Raw genomic sequence first — 20,908 nt, forward strand, 5'->3', positions numbered from 1 at the left:
GGCCTGAAACTTCATGACTCACTGTAGCAGTCTCTGAGTTGAAATACTGACTGCATTTTTACCTGGTCCATCTGGATTACAGCTGCTGTAGATGCAAGTTCATCAAGCAAAGAGGTGCAACTATGGCAGAAAATGTTTGTAGTAAATGGGCTGATGTACAATTTTTAGAAGATGATTTGGACTTGGGTGGTTTTCCTTGCGAACTCCTGTCAGTTGCTTCAATGGTTTTTCTGGCGTTGTGGCTGCAATGAACAGGCAAATTTCTGTTGCTTACAACCTTTAATCTCACCCTTTAAACATTATTTACTTCCTCTAAGTTGGTCTGTCTGATGATACTCATTCTACACACTTCCAGTCAGATCAAAGAATCAGATTTATGTGTCACTTCAGGAAGTAAAGATAAGTAGATCTGCTCTGGACTACATTGGTAGATTGAATTTACAAAGAAGTGAGATTTTGTTGTTGAGGACTTGAGTTAGATAAAGAGTAATTTGGGGAATTTAGGCTTGTGTTCCCTAGAGCTGCTACAACCATTAGAGGTGGAGTGATCATTTAGAGACAAATAACTTTGGTGTTCTGTAGGCCTGTGGTTACTGAGTTTGCACTAATGTATTGTGTTATTTTACTTGCAGCATCAGCACTGAATTCTTGGCACTCATGAAAAAGGTGTCCAAATCTCCACTTGTGATGGATGTTCTGAATATTCAAGGTGTGCAGAGATCATTAGAAAGACTGGCAGACTTACTTGGGAAGATACAGAAAGCCCTGGGAGAATACTTGGAAAGGGAGAGGTCCTCTTTCCCTCGGTAAGCAGTTGACTCTTGAAGTAATTGATGTTTCTGTGCAGGAATTGGTGTACTGCTCTGTAAAGCCTCTGCCAGTTCTTCTGTGGTGCATATCCATGAGATATTATGACCATTTAAATATGTATTGTCTATATACATAATTCAGTTACAGCTACTTCTCCAGAAGTGGGGCTGAAACTTCCCTTACTTGCTCATCTGTGGCTGGTTTCAGGATTTGGATATTGCCTAAGGAACCATTGCAGCTGATTTCTGTAAACTGAAGAGGTTCTTCTGCCATTTGATTGAAGGACAGTGTCTAAATTATCACAGTCCAGTATTTAGGTCATTGATTTTGACTTAGCTGTAGTCCTCACCTAATTTGTCACTTAGCATCAGAAAATAAGAGTGAGGAGTTCTGAGTGGGAGTTCTTCTTCCTGACAGGCAATTCAATCCCAAACTGCTGTTGGTATTTCAGAGATGGATAAGTAAAGAAAATTATCCACACTATGGAGCAAGTATACACTTCTGTATGGTACAGACCACATGAACTTAAGGTAGCACTGGGGTATAACTGCTAGCAAATTTGTGGTTCATGCACTCTTGCAGTGTTGAGGAAATGATTGTCAATTATTTCGTGTAGTGGCCATGGATGAAGCATAAATTCTAAACTAAAAGTGATAGTTGAAGTTCTGATGTAGATCTAATTTTGTGTGATTAACAGGTTCTACTTTGTTGGTGATGAAGACTTGCTTGAAATCATTGGAAACAGCAAAAATGTGGCCAAGTTGCAGAAACACTTCAAGAAAATGTTTGCTGGAGTCTCTAGCATTATTCTCAATGAAGACAATTCTGTGGTTCTTGGGATTTCCTCACGTGAAGGAGAGGAGGTATAGCTGCATAAATTTTATTTATTTTTTAAATAAAATTATGACAATAAGTGGATGTGGGCTGACTTAAACCTTTAATTCTTGCAGGTGCTGTTCAAAACACCCGTTTCCATCACAGAACATCCCAAGATCAATGAGTGGCTCACTCTTGTTGAAAAAGAGATGAGAGTGACCCTTGCTAAATTGCTTGCAGAGTCTGTTACTGAAGTAGAAATCTTTGGAAAAGCAACTTCAATTGATCCAGCAGTCTACATCTCTTGGATTGACAAATACCAGGTATTAATGTGGAACACTTGAGTATACTGCAGCTTGGTTACTTCAGCAAGGAAAACTATCTGATAAGGGTTTTTTTACACAGGCTCAGCTTGTTGTGCTGTCAGCCCAGATTGCTTGGTCTGAGAATGTGGAGTCAGCCCTCAATGGTGGAGGTGGAGACAACAGTCCTCTCCAGTCTGTGCTAGCCAATGTTGAGGTCACACTCAATGTCCTGGCAGACTCTGTGCTGATGGAGCAGCCACCCCTTCGCAGAAGAAAACTGGAGCACTTGGTAAGTAAAAGCTTCCTTTCCTCTTCAGGGTTTACAGGTGAGCATTTTTAAATTTTAATGAAAAAATTGATCAGTCTAAGACTTACTATTCCTCCAGGAAAAGACTTTGTGTGATTTAAGCAATTACATTAAGGCCTGATCCTTAATGTAGGTGGTGGTAGTTTTTCACTCTAGTCAGCTTAGTGCATGATATCATACTATATGCTGTCTCAGTGAATTGATCTTCCAGGTATGGAAGTTGCTGCTTTTTTTCATTCAAATGTGAAATTTGTCATTATGATTACAAAAATAAGCAACTTAATGTGCTTTTGTTTGTAGATAGGGACTGGAGGTAGGGGGAGAATTAAAATGATCCTGGGTTATTTCTAGAGGGAAATATCTGGTTTCTGGCAAGTAAAATACCAAGTTCAGTAGTGTAATGGACTAACAGGCTAACTGGGCCAAAGTGGTTTGCTGTGAACTGGGAAAGTCATTAAGAGCAGTAGGCAATATTGTTAGTTTTGGCTTTGTAGCAACAGATTTTAAACCAGAGGCTGGTTTTAGGTCATGATTTCTAAGTGATGGCAGTTTACTGTGCTAATCTGAGAAGTTGTAGGATTCCTGTCTTTATTAGCCTGTCTTCATTGGCTTGTATTGTTGTGGTGTTAAGGAGTTACTTCTTTCTCCAGATCACTGAGTTGGTGCACCAGAGAGATGTTACAAGATCACTGATCAAAAGCAAGATCGACAACTCCAAATCCTTCGAGTGGCTCAGCCAAATGCGGTTCTACTTTGACCCAAAGCAGACAGACGTGTTGCAACAGCTCTCCATTCAGATGGCAAATGCCAAATTCAACTATGGTTTTGAGTACCTTGGGGTTCAGGATAAGCTGGTACAGACTCCTCTCACTGACCGCTGCTACCTGACAATGACACAAGCCCTGGAGGCAAGACTTGGAGGATCACCATTTGGTAAGTTTGTGAGACAAGTGTATAAAACTCTTATCTTTTCTAATATATATGAGAATGACTGGTTTAGGTCACTTAAAGAATCACCAATGAGGAATCAGGTAAGGCAGGTTTAATATGAATTTGTAAAAAGCACAGCTAGTTGTATGGCAAGGTTCAGTCTATTACTTACTATATAGATAAAGTACACAAGGAAAAATCTGATGAAAATAAATCTAAAATGGTATATGTGGAGACTGGGGACACAGAAGGAAAAGTGGGGATAACAGTAAGGGATGCAAAGGGGTAAGGGAGACTACTGTTGGGTCTCAGGAGTCAGAGGACTCCCTTGTCAAGCTTGGCTTCAGACTGGATCAAGTCAAGGTCTAAAGAATTTAGCAAAGCTTAATTACCTAATCAATACAATAATAGCAGTACTTGAACAATTGATTAATTTAAAAAAATATTCAGTAGGATTTTCTATAAGCACAACAGTAACTTGACAAAAAGTTTAGATTAATTATAAACCTAAATTGGCAACACTCATAAAGCACACAGACATGAAGTATATGCAAAGGTATACCTATGAAAAACTCACCTTAAATTCAGTGAAATACATCAGATGCCTTTGCAGCTCTCCAGAGATGAAGGATTGGTCTCAGGGAGTGGGGGATATCAGTCCAGGTTCAGTTGTCATCTTTCAATGGCAAATCCTCCATTGCAAACTGGAGAGATCACAAGTTCCAAGAGGCATCCCGCTGGGAAGGAGATCCTGGTCGCAGCCTGCTGCAGTCTGGGAGGTCTCAAAGGGTCTCACTGAGGACCACTGTTTATAGAGTTGCAAAATTACTGATTTTAGTCATCAGTAAATTTCCATCCTGGCCACAGTCCGAGCTGGTGGTTGCTGGAACTTTCCTTGAAAAGTCCAGCAACAAAAATATTATTCTACTCGCTCCATTGTTTAGACAGAAAAAATAGAAATCTCAAGGCTATTAAGTAGAAAACAGGAGCTTGTTAGACAACAGAAGCTGTGGGAGCAGACAGGGTTTCTGATAAGCACAAGGGGAGCTGGCTGGTGCCGTTAATGTGGGCCAAGGGCTAATAAGCATTCCTGAGACTATAGTGTGGCCTAGGATGGGGTTTAGGGGGTGGACTGGGGAAAGGATGTGCATCCCCACAATACAGTGTCAATATGAACATCCAGGACACTTTTAACTAAGATAGCGAACAACAAAATGGTCTTTTGGGGGAAGCCGAAACAGATTTAGGTTTTGTTTGAACCCTGCTGAGTGAACAGGTACCTTCAGAACTCACATGCTGGCAGATTACATGAGTTGGTAGTGCTATTCAGATGATAAACCCTAAGCACGTCCATCCCATTTCAAAAACAGGTCCTGCTGGTACTGGTAAAACAGAATCTGTTAAAGCTCTTGGACATCAGCTTGGCCGCTTTGTGTTGGTTTTCAACTGTGATGAAACATTTGACTTCCAGGTAAGCTGTTTGATTAAAACAGTGTAGTATTTGTCAACAAGTAGGAATCTCTTCAGAACCCTGAAACAGCCAGCAATGTTTATTTTCAAGATGACTATGTATAAATCCTAACTGAGCTGGTATCTGTTGGTCATATAGAACTTCTGTAACAAAAAATGCCTAAAGCAGAAGTAGGATGGAACATTGCTAGAGCGGGGTTCTGGGCTTTTAAACAGGTAGTTCTGTAACAGCAAATGGAAGGAAAGGAAGGGGAAGTGCAGGAGCAGGGGCTTAAGACAGGTTTAGGAAAGTACCTTAAACTATGTAGTCTGCATTGATAGTACTGGTTTAATGAGGAGCAGATGCGAGATTACTGAAGTAGCTGTACATTTACCAAATTATCCTTTACAACACAGCTGCACAGTTTACCTCAGCATGTGAAGAATTCTTCAAAACTAAGAAAATTTATCCAGATATTTGAAGATTAAAGATATCTTCAAACTGAGGACCAAATGAAATGTTTCTGTAAACTGTAACACAGCAAATTATCTTCAAATGAAAAAGTGTATATATATGCACTTGACCAAGTATATATATATACACTTGGTCAAGTGTATAGATAAAAAACAGTATAAAACATGGACAAGGAATCCCTAAACTTTATGGACTCTGCCAGGTTGCCCATGTGTGGTTATTTTCTGTACAGCTGTATTTTGATCAGATCAGGATTCCATTTAGCCAGCATTTGCTTGTAGGGATGACTGTAAGAAAATGCCTAGGGAGTATTAATATCACAGATAATGTGATTCTTCCTTGCCTCAGCTCCCTTCCTCCCTCTGACAGTTAGGATGATTAGGATGTCCCAGCAGAAGAATATTACTGTGTTCGTGCTCCAATGAACCTTTTTCATGTACCATTTCTCCCCTTAAATCCACTTGTTCTATAACATGTTTACCAAATTGTTCCACTGTGCACTATTACTATGCACTTACTATGAAGGGGCAGCTTCTTTTTGTCTTTCTTTAATGATTCCTAAGTTTTTGTAGTAGAAAAGACAGGGAATAATTTATTCTTATTCATCTGAAACCAGTAGATTGTAGGCCTCCATCATGTTCCCTCATGTTGCCTTCTACAGAATCTTACCTTAAAGTTTATTCTTTATCATACTCTGGCCATCCAATTTGCTCTTCTGAAATGTTTAATAATTCTTGTACCCTCCTTGCAATAAAGGACTAGAACTGCACGTGATGTTAATGGTATCAGCAAACAAAACATTTTGCAGTGGACTTAGTTTGCCTGTTTTGGAAACACGGCGGTACAGTATGGAGTAATAGGGAGCTGTGATCTGTGGTTCTGTGGAGCAGTGGAATCTGAATTTCAGAACCCTTTCATAACTCTTAAAATACTACAAATACAGTAACCGACAAAAAACCACAGCTTCTTCCTGCCTTGGAGGCATGTATAAAGTGCTCTTCTCTGCTCCTTTTGACAGTGCAATTGAGTGAATTTCCCCCTCTCTGTTCAGGCAATGGGACGCATCTTTGTGGGACTTTGCCAAGTGGGCGCCTGGGGCTGCTTCGATGAGTTCAACAGACTGGAGGAGCGAATGCTCTCTGCAGTTTCACAGCAAGTTCAGTGCATCCAGGAAGCCTTGCGAGAGCATTCCAACCCCAACTATGACAAGAGTATGTAATTCTTCTCTAACATCCTTCATGCTTCTCTAACATCTGTCATGCTGTTTTGTTGCTCAGCTACGTTTCTTGCAAATTGTGCAAGGATGAAGCTACTTTATGTCAAAACTTCAGTGTTTGATGTAACTTTCAGCTGGTAAAAATTCTTACTGTTTGAGTTGCAGTACTGGAGAACCTGCTGTCCATTACTTTAGAAACTAAAATAGAATGTATGACTTCAGTTCTCAGAGTGATGGATCACTGGCTCAGGTATAACTAAATGCACTTTCTTTTCAGCTGCAACACCCATTACTTGCGAGCTGCTGAACAAACAAGTCAAAGTGAGCCCTGACATGGCTATCTTCATCACGATGAATCCTGGCTATGCAGGCAGATCTAACCTGCCTGACAATTTGAAGAAGTTGTTCCGTAGCTTGGCAATGACAAAACCAGACCGTCAGTTGATTGCCCAGGTCATGCTGTACTCCCAAGGTTTCCGTACTGCTGAAGTTCTTGCCAATAAGATAGTACCATTCTTCAAGTGAGTAACAAGTTTGGCTCCAGTCAGTAATAATAGAACTTACTGTTCAAAGCCATAATATTTTTTACAACTCACTAAGCACATTGTGCAGCAATCATTTCAACCAACAGTTTCAAGTAAAGAGTGACATTTACTGAGTGTTATGTTGGTTCATACTGAGAATCAAATTGTATTTTGTCTCTTGTGCTTCTTAGGCTTTGTGATGAGCAGCTGTCCTCCCAAAGTCACTATGATTTTGGCCTGAGAGCACTGAAGAGTGTGCTGGTTAGTGCAGGTAATGTGAAGAGGGAGAGGATTCAGAAGATAAAACGGGAGAAGGAAGAGCGTGGGGAAGTCGTTGATGAGGGAGAAATCGCTGAGAACTTGCCAGAGCAAGAGGTAATGTGTGTGCAAAGTTCTTTACTTCTGTGATAGAGGGTGCACAGTAAACAAAGAAAGTAACTCTTCAGTGTTTACTATTTAGTATTAAGCCATATGAACAAAATAATATTAGTTACCAAAGGTAATTTGATAGCTTAAAAGCACCGAGTTAAACATGACTTCTAAGTCCCTGAATCATAGTGAAAAAATTATTCATATGAGGTGATGCATCCATGACATTTATTGCTGCACAGCATCTCAGCAATTAATGCCAAAAGCATAATGAAGAGACATAAGAAGGACTTGTATAAACTGTAAAGAAATCCTAGATTTCCTAGAACTAGAACTAGAAAAAAGGATAGTTCCAAAGTTGAAACCACATCAGCGATTGTTCTGACTAATACTACCCTGGACTGGTACTTAATCAGTAAATTATTTAGTGAAGTATTCCTTGTCAAACACGTTTTAAGTGAACTTAACAAATCTTCAATGAAATGTGACTCTCTCTCGGCAGATCCTGATCCAAAGTGTATGTGAAACTATGGTACCAAAACTGGTTGCAGAAGACATTCCACTGCTGTTCAGTCTCCTTTCTGATGTATTCCCTGGAGTACAGTATCACCGTGGAGAGATGACAGCCTTGAGAGAAGAACTTAAGAAAGTGTGTCAGGAAATGTATCTTACCTATGGTGATGGAGAAGAAGTTGGTGGCATGTGGGTTGAAAAGGTAAAATCTAAAACTGAAAATGTACAATTGAAGTTTATGTATAAGACTAAATTTCCTTTTATATTACGAAAAGTCAAAAGCTTTTAAATTTTTCTTGTCTTAAACTACCTAAAAGCTTAGATTACCCGCTGAAGTTAATTGGTATGTTATTGTGTCACAGGTTCTTCAGCTGTATCAGATTACACAGATAAATCATGGTTTGATGATGGTTGGTCCCTCTGGAAGTGGAAAGAGCATGGCCTGGAGAGTACTTCTGAAGGCCCTTGAACGGCTGGAGGGTGTGGAAGGTGTTGCTCACATTATAGATCCAAAAGCAATCAGCAAAGATCACCTCTATGGTACTTTGGATCCAAATACCAGGGAATGGACAGATGGCTTGTTTACACATGTCCTGAGAAAGTAAGTCTTTAATAGCACAAATACAAAATGGCTGGTACATTTCTGCCTAGGATAATCTCACCTTAATTCTCTCCTTCAATGAATATTTTCTTCAATATAGAATCATAGACAATGTGAGAGGTGAACTACAAAAACGTCAGTGGATTATCTTTGATGGTGATGTAGACCCTGAATGGGTTGAGAACTTGAACTCTGTTCTGGATGACAACAAACTTCTGACTCTGCCAAATGGAGAACGTCTCAGCCTCCCACCAAATGTAATGTTACTTTTTTATGTTGTGTTTATGTGCTGTGTATAACCTTGTTGGCTTAATTTAATATGTACTAGTGTTGTGGCTCTTTCTCATCACAAGCAAAGTAATAGTGAGTTCAAATAGTGGTTTGCTGGAGTAAAGGGTTTTTGTGGAAACATTTAATGTTACACTTACTCTGACCCTGTAAGACAAAATGTGAATTATCTAAGTCTTACTGTAAATGTCAATAATTATGAACTTACCTTAGGACAGTATGATGCTGATGTTATTATTCAGAGTCTAAATGCAAATCTGCACATTTTAAAAGCTCTCTGTTTTTTCAGGGATAGGGTGTTTGTATTGTTTTGGTTGATTGTTTTTACACCTCAGTGTTGTCTTAAATTTCTTTTTTTCAGGTGCGTATCATGTTTGAAGTACAGGATCTGAAATACGCCACTTTGGCTACTGTGTCACGGTGTGGTATGGTCTGGTTCAGTGAGGATGTTCTCAGTACAGACATGATATTCAATAACTTCCTGGCCAGACTGAGAAGCATTCCTCTGGATGAAGGTGAGGAGGAAGCTCAGCGCAGGCGAAAGGGCAAAGAAGATGAAGGAGAAGAAGCAGCATCCCCAATGTTGCAGGTATAACTTAGGTTTTATTATGGGATAGAGTAGTAAAAATGCTTGTATCACAGGTACACCATATGTAGAATATATGACAGCCTATCATAGGAAAGCTGACTTCCTCTTTATTTGTTATTTGATTTATTTTTTTTTAATATGAAGCATTTCAAACCTTCAACAAAATCTTTTCTTTCTGGCTAGTAGTCCAAATGAGAAGCAAATGCTTAGAGCAGTGTTTGTCTCCCCCAACAGATTCAGAGAGATGCTGCAACAATAATGCAGCCATATTTCACATCCAATGGCCTGGTGACCAAGGCACTTGAGCACGCTTTCAAGCTGGAGCACATCATGGACCTCACACGCCTGCGCTGCCTTGGCTCTCTGTTCTCCATGTTGCACCAGGCTTGCCGCAACGTGGCCCAGTACAACGCCAACCATCCCGACTTCCCGATGCAGATAGACCAGCTGGAGCGTTACATCCAGGTAAGTGCAGTCTGCTCTGAAGTGACTCCTGTGTTTGCCTAGATTTGAGTTACTCATTGAGCTTTGTTCCCTTCTAAAACTCATAGCTGCTGCTGTTGCTTCTTACAGAGGTACCTGGTCTATGCAATACTGTGGTCTCTTTCTGGAGACAGTCGTTTGAAAATGAGAGCGGAGCTGGGAGAATACATTAGGAGAATCACCACTGTGCCACTGCCAACTGCACCCAACATACCTATAATTGACTATGAGGTAAACCTTTCTTGTGCTAGAAATGTTGCTCTTTTGTTTTCTTAAAAGCTTGCTTTAGATTTTGGAGGCAAACCTGGAGAATATACAGCTGGACTATCTTAAATTTTACACTTTCACACTTCAGCAAACAAGCTGCTTGTTTAAATAAACACATCAAATTTGATGTCACTTAAAAAAATAAATTTAACTAAGGTTGCACTGGATTCCTGTTCTAAATTGTCTGATCATGTTTTTGTGCTTCTAGGTGTCCATTACAGGTGAATGGGTGCCATGGCAATCCAAAGTTCCTCAAATTGAAGTTGAAACACACAAAGTTGCAGCTCCTGATGTTGTAGTGCCAACCCTAGATACAGTTCGCCATGAAGCGTTGCTGTACACTTGGCTGGCAGAGCACAAACCTCTGGTGCTCTGTGGCCCACCAGGTTCTGGAAAGACCATGACCCTCTTCAGTGCTCTCAGAGCTCTGCCTGACATGGAGGTACTCAAGAGACTTGTGTGTGTGTGTCTGTGCACATGGGTGTGTGAATTACAGAGTAGTAGCAAGTATTTAATCTTCTTAAGACTAAAGATAACATGGAATTTATTTCCTGGCCAGAGCTCAGTGATAGCTTCACCTCAGTCAGTCATGTGTCATAGCAAAAAATAAAAATTATGTCGAGGAGAATAAATTAATTTCTCAAGTTCTTTAGCATAAATCTGCTTTCTTCCTTTGCCACTTCAGTAACAGGAGCACTCATGCATTCAGTATTTAAAAACCTGTGCAAATGTTTAAGAGTAGCTCTCATCCCTCTGTGTATTTAGGTGGAGTGACAGTTATATGAGGCTGTCGTCTTCAAAATACAGGGTTGGGCAAGAAGCATTGCTGCATGGTAAATGGAGAACCTGCAGTGGGAAGCAAGAGTATCTAGGCTGTATATGGCTGTATATGTGTGGTAATATTCTTCTAATATGGATGGTATATGTACTTCCATTGTGAACAGCCAAACATGCCTGTTTCCAGGACTCTTGATACACTCTCTTTCAGTCCTTAGTGTATTTTAATTTTTTTTCTACTGTACTCTTTTTAAGGTGGTTGGACTCAACTTTTCAAGTGCTACCACTCCAGAACTGCTGTTGAAAACTTTTGATCACTACTGTGAATACAGGCGTACCCCTAATGGAGTGGTGCTGGCTCCTGTGCAGTTAGGAAAGTGGCTGGTGCTGTTCTGTGATGAAATCAACTTGCCAGATATGGATAAGTATGGCACACAGAGAGTCATATCCTTCATTAGACAGGTTTGTTTTTCTTTATAATCAACTGTATCAGAACAGCTACTTATAAGGAAATGAAACGTTCCACTGATTTGATTTTATTGTATGTTTTTGTTCCAGATGGTGGAACATGGAGGATTCTACCGTACATCTGACCAGACATGGGTGAAACTGGAGAGAATTCAGTTTGTTGGTGCGTGTAATCCACCTACTGATCCTGGAAGAAAACCTCTGTCACACAGGTAATGTTTCTAATAAATTCTAGGTAGCAATAGAATAGGAGTCAAAACTAAAGAATTGATTATGTAATCTGTTCTTAAAACACTTGTTTAACAACACCTGTGCTGAAATTTGGTTCCTTGCTTTTGCACTATCTGCTGCTTGATTCTTACTGTGACAGCCCAGCAGTGGACTCAGGCTGTTGAATCCTGTGTCTGAAACACTTGGGAATGGGAGCAATCAAACCAACTACAGTTGCTGTTGATAGCTTTGAATCAAGCAGTTATTTAATTTTGGCAAAAGATGACAAAGAGAATACAGATAGTAATTTGACTTTCTGTACTGTGTAATATGCTAATCTTTCAGATTTTTACGACATGTTCCTGTGGTTTATGTGGACTATCCTGGACCAGCTTCACTTACTCAGATATATGGAACATTCAACCGTGCAATGCTGAGGCTGATCCCATCACTTCGCACGTACGCAGAGCCTCTCACTGCTGCTATGGTAGAATTCTACACAATGTCTCAGGTAACTTGTTAAGTGCAACTTCAAACTCCAGTTACAAGACTTTCGTCTATGCTTCATTTAACATGTGTTGTTAACCTTTTACATGGATAATATATGTACAAGAACTCAACAAACTACTTGAGTTCTGGCAAAAATTACTGAATTACGCTGTCACAGTAATACCTTGCAATGCCAAGTCCTGTAAAAAATACGGTGCATCTTTGAGATAAAGTAGCTAATTAAGTTTACATTTTTAGGAGAGATTCACTCAAGACACACAGCCACACTACATCTACTCACCTCGTGAAATGACTCGCTGGGTGAGAGGTATATTTGAAGCATTAAGACCACTGGAAACCTTACCAGTTGAAGGCCTTATCAGGATCTGGGCTCACGAAGCCTTACGTCTCTTCCAGGACAGGTAAAAAATTCATGAGCTGGGGAAGAAAAACCATAAAAAGTTGCCTACTCGTTGCCAGCTTTTATTAGCACATCAAACTAAAGTGTGTTTTATGTAAAATAGCTGGAATACCAGTGAGACTATTTCATTTCACTGCAGCTTGACTCTCTTAGGAGTTGTAGTAGAAAGCAAAAATACACTTCAGTCATAGTGCTGCCATGTGGTATGATTATATCCTCCCATTACAGAGGACTGTACTCACTGACTTAATTCTTTATCCAGACTTGTGGAAGATGAGGAGAGACGCTGGACTGATGAGAACATTGACATGGTTGCTCTGAAACACTTCCCCAACATTGACAAAGAAAAGGCTATGAGCAGACCTATCTTGTACAGCAACTGGCTGTCAAAGGCAAGTTAAAATTAAAAAAATAAATAAACCCCAAAATTAAATAGGTTAGATGCAACTGAGTGATGCAGCTCTTACGATCGTATTAAAGTGATAATTGGTGCCCATCATGCTGTTAAATTTATATCCAAGAAATTTTTAATATTATTATCTGAAGTGAACTCTGCCACAAATGTAATAGCTGTTATGCCAGGGATGCTATTTTAAGAGCCACCATAGAATGTAAAGGCAGTATAAAATAATATTTCTCAAGAATATTGTGACACTACCAGGTGACAGTTATTCCTTACGGAATCTCTTGGATAAGGCAGTGACCCTTGAGCAATACTGATATTACACATTTTCTGGTGACCTGTTTCTTATAATCTGAAGTGATGCATCTGGGATCTGGGTAACCTGTACAAATCCTGGTAAGTTCAGGCAAAAGTCCACCTAGCTTGCTACCCATCTCTGACCAATAGGAAGTGACTAGGAAAGGCTGTTTAAAATAAATTGGAAAAGGGATTTAGTCTGTAGTGCTACTTCCCAGTCTCTTTGGTAACTGGCAGCACAGGCTCAGCCTATGGTAGGTTCAGTACATACAGTGTTTAAACTCCATGCTCATACCTGTGGCGCTCTAGGCAGTGGACATGTTCCTGTGCAAGTTAAATGGCTATAGTATTCTTAAGCTTTTGTAGAGGATTGCTACTTCAAGTAGTTCTAGTAGTTCTGTTTTGGTGTACTTATAAATTTACTCCTAAGCAAATTCCCTTAATCTTAAATTCCACACTGTGTTGACTGTATTGGTTCTTTTAGGATTATATTCCAGTGGATCAAGAAGAATTGAGAGACTATGTGAAAGCTAGGCTTAAAGTCTTTTATGAAGAAGAACTTGATGTACCACTTGTCCTGTTCAATGAAGTCTTGGATCATGTGTTAAGAATTGACCGGTAAGTTCAGACTTCCATTGCTGCTCATATAAGCAGTATTGAGAGTTAGTCTAAACCAGAGTAGCCTCAGTACAGAGTGAGAATGGAGTATAGCCTCATTGATGTCTATAGAAAATATACTGCCAGCTTCCAGATAGTGGGATCCTATCTGGAAAGGTGTGTCAGTTTTGGTATTAACGTGAAGCTTAGGTGTTCTAGGAAACGCTTCAGTAAGTTGCTAACACTTACCAATCACACTTGGTTGTGTTCTTTTTCAGAATCTTCCGTCAGCCACAGGGCCACTTGCTGCTAATTGGAGTCAGTGGAGCAGGGAAAACAACCCTGTCAAGATTTGTTGCCTGGATGAACGGTTTGAGTGTCTACCAAATCAAGGTTGGTGTGCTAAGTTTACTTCTAAAATCCTGTAAGTCAAAACTCCAACTTATATATTGACCCCTAAAATCCCATTAAAAGCTAAACCAAAATATTAATGACCAACGTAAACTCTTACCAGGTTCACAGAAAATACACAGGTGAAGATTTTGATGAAGACCTTAGGACAGTATTGAGACGCTCTGGCTGCAAAAATGAAAAAATAGCTTTTATTATGGATGAGTCAAACGTCTTGGATTCTGGATTCCTGGAGAGAATGAATACTCTCCTAGCCAATGGAGAGGTAAGAAGATTTTAAATAAATATTTTTTGCACCATTTTGCAACCATAAGCTACAACAAAACTATCTTTTGAATTAGGTTCCTGGTCTCTTTGAAGGAGATGAATATGCTACTCTCATGACTCAGTGTAAAGAAGGAGCACAGAAAGAAGGTTTAATGTTAGATTCACATGAGGAACTTTACAAATGGTTCACCAGCCAAGTTATTCGCAATCTCCATGTAGTGTTCACTATGAATCCATCTTCTGAGGGCCTGAAGGACAGGGCAGCTACCTCTCCTGCACTCTTCAACAGGTAATTGCTGCATATTCCAACATACTTTATAGGTACCATTAAAACTCTACTTTTGGGGAAGTCTTCACAAATGCTTTGCATTTTAGATGTGTCTTGAACTGGTTTGGAGACTGGTCAACTGAGGCACTGTACCAAGTTGGCAAAGAGTTCACAAGCAAAATGGATCTCGAGAAACCAAACTACATTGTGCCTGATTACATGCCAGTTGTGTACGATAAGCTGCCACAACCGCCATCGCACAGGGAGGCTATTGTTAATAGCTGTGTGTTTGTTCATCAGACTCTTCACCAGGTATGTTATTACACTGCTTAACTTACACTTACCTCTAGGCCATGGCATCATTCACCAGTTCCCTAAAATCTATGACCCTTGGCATCCAAATAAATTTTAAAACAGTGCATACTCTACAACACTTTGTTCCCTAAAGGCTAATGCTCGGCTGGCAAAACGAGGAGGCAGAACCATGGCAATCACACCACGCCACTATTTGGACTTCATCAACCATTATGCCAACTTGTTCAATGAGAAGCGAAGTGAACTGGAGGAACAGCAAATGCATCTGAATGTTGGTCTTAGAAAAATCAAGGAAACAGTTGATCAGGTATGTATTCTTAAAATCCTCTGTAAAGCTGGAGTGAGTAAATAGTTGTCAATGCTCAATATGAATTCTCTCTTCCGTCTTGCAATCGATCTTAGGTGGAGGAATTGAGACGTGACCTAAGAATAAAGAGTCAGGAGTTGGAAGTGAAAAATGCAGCAGCCAATGACAAGTTGAAAAAGATGGTGAAAGACCAACAGGAAGCTGAGAAGAAAAAGGTAAAAAGTTTTGTTAAATCTCTGTGCATAGCAACTATTTTATTTACAAAACAGAGCCTACAGACCAAGTACTGGAAGAATTTCAGCTTCTGAAAAGCAGTGTGTTTTCTGTGAAATTTCCTTACAGGTTATGAGCCAGGAGATTCAGGAGCAGCTGCACAAGCAGCAGGAGGTCATTGCAGACAAGCAGATGAGTGTGAAAGAAGATCTTGACAAGGTGGAGCCTGCTGTCATTGAAGCTCAGAATGGTATGTTAGCACCTCGAGATCACACTGTGGTCTTGGATCTAAAACTGCTCTATAGGAATGTGTTTTCTTTTTATCTGGGTTGATCCTGTCTAATAGAAGCATAGGCTCATACCATGGGGCTGAACAGAGTTGAAGAAATTCCTTCTTTTAAATTCAGTCTTTGAGCTGTGATTGCTGTGCCTTTTTTTTTTTTTTCTTCCTTTCCTGTGTGTAATAGTACCAATCTGATTCTTTATACTCCTTTTATGGCTTGTGGCTTAGTTTCTGGCAGACCAGCTGTAGAAAGACCAGTGATGCCTTGCTCCTGAACAGACAGCATACAGTCAAGCTGGCCATTCATTAAACTGGGTAGACAAATCACTGGTTGGAGTGAATCCTTTTTAGGCAGCAGAGCAAGTTGCCGGTGCCCATTTGGCAAGTTGGTATTTATGGACGTGTGTCTTGTAATATAGTAGTTATTCAGTAGTATCTGCTTCTCTAATAACCTCATACTCCTTTTTAGAATCTTAAATCATTTTTGCAAATCCAGGGTACTCTGCTGGGCTTTGCTAACTCTTTGTTTTCTTCCCAATCAACACTCTGCATCTTTCTGGCACTGCTTAGCTGTGAAGTCAATAAAGAAGCAGCACCTGGTAGAGGTCCGTTCCATGGCTAATCCCCCTGCAGCAGTTAAGCTGGCCCTGGAGTCCATCTGCCTGCTGTTAGGTGAAAGCACCACTGACTGGAAACAAATACGTTCCATCATCATGAGAGAGAACTTCATTCCAACCATTGTTAACTTCTCTGCTGAGGAAATCAGGTGAAGTGCAACTGTGAGATATTTATGTGAACAAACCATTTACAAAGAATGGAGGGTCTTAACTGGACTCTCTGTGTAATTCCTTTGTAGCATTGGACTTCTTTTGACACCAGCTTATTGCACAGGGTGAACAGTCAGGTGGTACAGGAAATGGACTGCTGAAACCGAGGTGTATCGTGAAAATTGAGGCAAAGCAACTGCTTGTTGTGTGACTTAGTGGCATGGTTGCAAAGCAGTATGTTGCTGTCCAAAGCACATTGTCATTTGAAAGTGGTTTTGCAGCAGTAACAGACCAGGCTGCTGAGGGCTTTATTCAGCTTAGGAGGTCAGCTTCCTAGCTGGCTCTAACTGGGAGCAGAAGGTCAGACTAGAGACATCTGAATTCCCTTCCAGCTCCAGAGTTGAGCAGTTTATGAATGACTAATCTTAAAATATTGATAAAAATTTTTTATCACCTGTAAGCTGTAGTTTCGGAAACAACTACAGAGCATCCCAGCTACTACTCAGCAAAACTGACAGGAAATGTTTCTTGGCAGCTGTGGAAGGCAGGCTAGATAAAGGAATACTGAGCACCTGTGTGCTGACATAGTGTACTCATGCTGTCTGTAAAAATTTTTCCCTTGCAGTGATGCCATCCGGGAGAAGATGAAGAAAAACTACCTGTCAAATCCCAGTTACAACTATGAAATTGTAAACAGAGCATCACTGGCTTGTGGACCTATGGTGAAATGGGCAATTGCACAGGTAAAGGCAGCTTGAGGAAGCAAAGGCAAGGTGAAAAGAGTGAGCCAGAAGGCACATAGCAATGTCTAAAGGCTCTGAATTTGCCTTTATTCAGCTAAGTATTGCAAACTATTTTGCTTCTAAGAAATGGGGTAGATGGTTTAGATGAATGCTTATGGGATATATATAGTGCCATGCCAGAGAATTACTGGCCAGTTGTGATACAGCCTCTGCACTGAAAAACTTCAGGTTTACAGTGAACACTGGTGGATACTTTCTGTACGTGATGTCATTCTGCAGAATAAGGCCAGTGGAAAATGCAATGTAGTCCTCTTAATGAGACTCATTTGTCTTGCCTCAGAGTAGGACACACTCAAGGCATACTTGTAAGTGTCCTAAAGGAATAGGCTTTGGGAATCTTCCCCTCAGAGTGAGGTACCGAAGAGTGGTTTTACTTGTCTGTTGGTGTTCCAATACAGCAAAATTCTTGGCTCATTAAAACTGTGCCTGCTTGGAATGGCTTGATCTGGAGAAACTCTATTTAACTTGAATCTTGCCAACAGGTCCTGCCCTAATTGTTCTGTGGCTTAGCTTTACTCATTTCACTGCTAAGAAGGGCAGATTGGCACAGTACTTTCATGGACACCCCATTGAATATTTATATAAAACAATGCTGTGCACTTCTAAATGGAGTCTGAACATTTAAATAACTTTGTGTAAATCTACAGAGCAGTACAAGGATCTTACAAAAAGCAATTACTTATGTTTCTGTGCTTAGTTTAAACTAGAGTCCTAGGGACTGATAAACAATACTAAGTTTTTCTTAAGTAGTTATTAATTCTTACACAAGTCAGAAGTACATAAATTTGAAAAGATGCAGTTGATAGTATATACATGAATGCTGTGGTTCCTGTTAACATGTAATTTTAGAAAGTGTAAAGGTTCTGTTTTCCATTGGCAGCTGAACTATGCTGACATGTTGAAAAGAGTGGAACCTCTACGCAATGAACTGCAGAAGCTGGAGGATGATGCCAAAGACAACCAACAGAAAGCAAATGAAGTGGAGCAGATGATTCGTGATCTGGAGGCCAGTATTGCCCGTTACAAGGAAGAGTATGCAGTACTGATTTCGGAGGCTCAAGCTATTAAGGCAGACTTGGCTGCTGTTGAAGCAAAAGTAAGACTTCATATACCAATAATTTTTCATTCTTTGATCTTTGACAGTCTGAAATTGAATTGTTCTTCGAATCTGAGAGTGAACTTGGTTGCTTCCCCTGTGCAGTGCATTTGAACTGTTTCATCTCTGGGTGTCATGAGGCTTCTTAAGAAGCCTGTCTGGAGTTAGAAAAATACCAACTCATGTTGCTACTTGATTAACAAGACAGTTCTCATAAGGTTTAAAATACATAGAAAGCCATTGAAAACAGACATGGATGTAGTGGGATTGTAATGTCTTAACTGGACTTCAAGGAGGGGAGTATGGGTTTCTCTCTGTACTTGATCTCATCATTAGTATGTTGCTACTCTACTAGTACTTAGCACTTCTAAGTTCCTCAAGGTAACAGTTAGAATCAACTTAATAAATTAGCACTGAAGAACCCCAAATTTCATCTCATTCAGGGCTTTTAAATTTAACTTGGGCCTTGAGTCTGAATTTAAGTGTTCTGAGAGACTTGTAATGTAGGAACATTTCATCATCTAAAGAATTTACTTCACCACTTATTTCTAGGTAAACCGTAGCACAGCTCTTCTGAAGAGTCTTTCTGCTGAACGTGAAAGATGGGAGAAGACAAGTGAAACTTTCAAAAACCAGATGTCCACTATTGCAGGAGACTGTTTACTTTCAGGAGCTTTTATTGCCTACGCTGGCTACTTTGATCAGCAGATGCGTCAGAATCTGTTCACTACATGGTCTCACCATTTGCAGCAAGCAAATATCCAGGTAAAGATACAGCCATGATAAGTTAACCATAAATTGATTTACTGCAGGGGTTAAGCTTTAGGATTGCTAGGTAAAGAATGGAGCTGTTGGAAAGCTGTTGCAGCTTTGTAGAGCTGCATTTACTTAAAATGTCTTCACCAGCTGTTTGGAGACTGTCAAGTGAAATATTGACTTTGTTTGCTTCCTGCAGTTCCGCACAGACATCGCAAGGACCGAGTACCTTTCCAACGCCGATGAGCGGCTGCGCTGGCAGGCGAGTTCCCTGCCTGCAGATGACCTGTGCACGGAGAATGCCATCATGCTCAAACGCTTTAACAGGTACTTCATTCTAAGATGTGAAGTTCTTAAGCAACATTCTAGCACCAGGCAGGGTTTTCACTTATTGAATCACAGTAGCTGCTGCAAAGCACTGTTTCACTGGGAGGTGAAGCTCTAATGTTCATAAAAGCTTCTCAACCATGCGTAAGCATAAAAACTCTCATTCACCTTTGCTTGCCTTTTTTGTTATACTTAGCTGTTAAAATAAGTTGGCTTGAACTATTCTGTTATTTGAGCTATTTTGTTGCCCAAATACAAACCTACCTTTCAAAACTGGAATCATTGAACCTGCCTCAGCTTAGTGAAGGAATAAACAAGGTTTTAGAGTTGAGACTAATAATGCAATGTAAATTCATAAAACTGCTTAGACACTGCAGTCAAAACCGAACTAATGAAAGTGCTTTATTATTAACTTAAGGTATCCATTGATCATCGATCCCTCTGGGCAAGCTACAGAGTTTATCATGAATGAATATAAAGACCGTAAGATAACTCGTACAAGCTTCTTGGATGATGCTTTCAGAAAGAACTTGGAAAGTGCCTTGAGATTTGGTAACCCACTTCTAGTTCAGGTTAGTGGCATGATTTTGTAGAAGCTATTTACATTCCTGAATTCTGTCCTATGTATTAGAAAAGTTTGCAATTGTTCTCTTAGTAACATGCAAACAACTTTATTTGCTATTTACAATTTAACAAGTAAGCTAGTGATACATGTGACATTAGTCCTGAGAAGAATTAGTGAGCTACAAAATCAAAATAAGGTATTTCCTTTTCCACCATTTCAAGTTGAAATTCTTTTATTTTGGAATTATCTTTCCATACTATAAAATGACTTGCAACCTATCTGTTCCTTTGTTTTTATGTGCTTCCTCTAGTCATAGATAATGGCAACTAAGATGGTTAGTTATCTAGAATTAAATCTGCTCTAACTATCAGGGAGAAATTTCAGTAATATGAAGAAATAGGCAGCTACAGGAATAATTGACTTGCACTTGAAAATGGGTATGTTTTTCACTTCTTAGTATGGAAATGGAAAAGATCAGTAACTGTTGCTTGTGCTGTTTAGAATAGGGCTTACCTGCAGTAGAGCTAACAAAATTACAGCCACTAATAATATTTCCTATTATTAGTGGCTGTAATTTTTTACACATCTAAAGTGCATTCTTCTGAATGTGATCCCTGTTCCAAACCAACTGCCAATTGTTTGCTTACCAGAATTTAAGCCCCTGTTGGATTGGGAGTTTTAGCATGAGACATTTGCAAACAACAGTCTTTAACACGTCTGTCTTTCTAGGATGTGGAGAGCTATGATCCAGTTCTGAATCCTGTTCTGAATCGTGAAGTCCGAAGAACTGGAGGCAGAGTTCTGATTACTCTGGGAGATCAAGATATTGATTTGTCACCATCCTTCGTTATCTTCCTTTCCACCAGAGATCCAACAGTAAGTAAAATCAAAAGCAGTCCTGTTTGTAGAAATGGCATGTGAAGAGA

At 39.9% G+C, this 20,908-nt stretch overlaps 1 protein-coding gene across 1 annotated transcript in view; it reads left to right on the forward strand.

The window, feature by feature from the left end:
* Positions 1-20,908, forward strand: part of DYNC1H1 (dynein cytoplasmic 1 heavy chain 1) — a 45,151-nt gene that overhangs the window by 14,086 nt on the left and 10,157 nt on the right. The window contains exons 23-58 of the mRNA XM_041401278.1: positions 633-806; positions 1,508-1,673; positions 1,761-1,949; positions 2,032-2,220; positions 2,889-3,171; positions 4,539-4,639; positions 6,144-6,303; positions 6,586-6,829; positions 7,024-7,207; positions 7,704-7,916; positions 8,077-8,315; positions 8,416-8,572; positions 8,965-9,192; positions 9,427-9,657; positions 9,766-9,906; positions 10,151-10,384; positions 10,975-11,181; positions 11,278-11,399; positions 11,743-11,908; positions 12,145-12,308; positions 12,570-12,699; positions 13,492-13,625; positions 13,883-13,997; positions 14,119-14,280; positions 14,357-14,571; positions 14,658-14,862; positions 14,999-15,172; positions 15,268-15,387; positions 15,515-15,635; positions 16,239-16,434; positions 17,061-17,178; positions 18,119-18,334; positions 18,887-19,099; positions 19,290-19,417; positions 19,836-19,989; positions 20,712-20,858. Coding sequence (XP_041257212.1) covers positions 633-806; positions 1,508-1,673; positions 1,761-1,949; positions 2,032-2,220; positions 2,889-3,171; positions 4,539-4,639; positions 6,144-6,303; positions 6,586-6,829; positions 7,024-7,207; positions 7,704-7,916; positions 8,077-8,315; positions 8,416-8,572; positions 8,965-9,192; positions 9,427-9,657; positions 9,766-9,906; positions 10,151-10,384; positions 10,975-11,181; positions 11,278-11,399; positions 11,743-11,908; positions 12,145-12,308; positions 12,570-12,699; positions 13,492-13,625; positions 13,883-13,997; positions 14,119-14,280; positions 14,357-14,571; positions 14,658-14,862; positions 14,999-15,172; positions 15,268-15,387; positions 15,515-15,635; positions 16,239-16,434; positions 17,061-17,178; positions 18,119-18,334; positions 18,887-19,099; positions 19,290-19,417; positions 19,836-19,989; positions 20,712-20,858 — 6,340 coding nt within the window. The remainder of the gene's footprint in view (positions 1-632; positions 807-1,507; positions 1,674-1,760; positions 1,950-2,031; positions 2,221-2,888; positions 3,172-4,538; positions 4,640-6,143; positions 6,304-6,585; positions 6,830-7,023; positions 7,208-7,703; positions 7,917-8,076; positions 8,316-8,415; positions 8,573-8,964; positions 9,193-9,426; positions 9,658-9,765; positions 9,907-10,150; positions 10,385-10,974; positions 11,182-11,277; positions 11,400-11,742; positions 11,909-12,144; positions 12,309-12,569; positions 12,700-13,491; positions 13,626-13,882; positions 13,998-14,118; positions 14,281-14,356; positions 14,572-14,657; positions 14,863-14,998; positions 15,173-15,267; positions 15,388-15,514; positions 15,636-16,238; positions 16,435-17,060; positions 17,179-18,118; positions 18,335-18,886; positions 19,100-19,289; positions 19,418-19,835; positions 19,990-20,711; positions 20,859-20,908) is intronic.

Source organism: Onychostruthus taczanowskii, unplaced genomic scaffold, assembly GCF_017590055.1.
Source record: "Onychostruthus taczanowskii isolate IOZ18803 unplaced genomic scaffold, ASM1759005v1 scaffold1, whole genome shotgun sequence".
NCBI classification, from domain to species: domain Eukaryota; kingdom Metazoa; phylum Chordata; class Aves; order Passeriformes; family Passeridae; genus Onychostruthus; species Onychostruthus taczanowskii.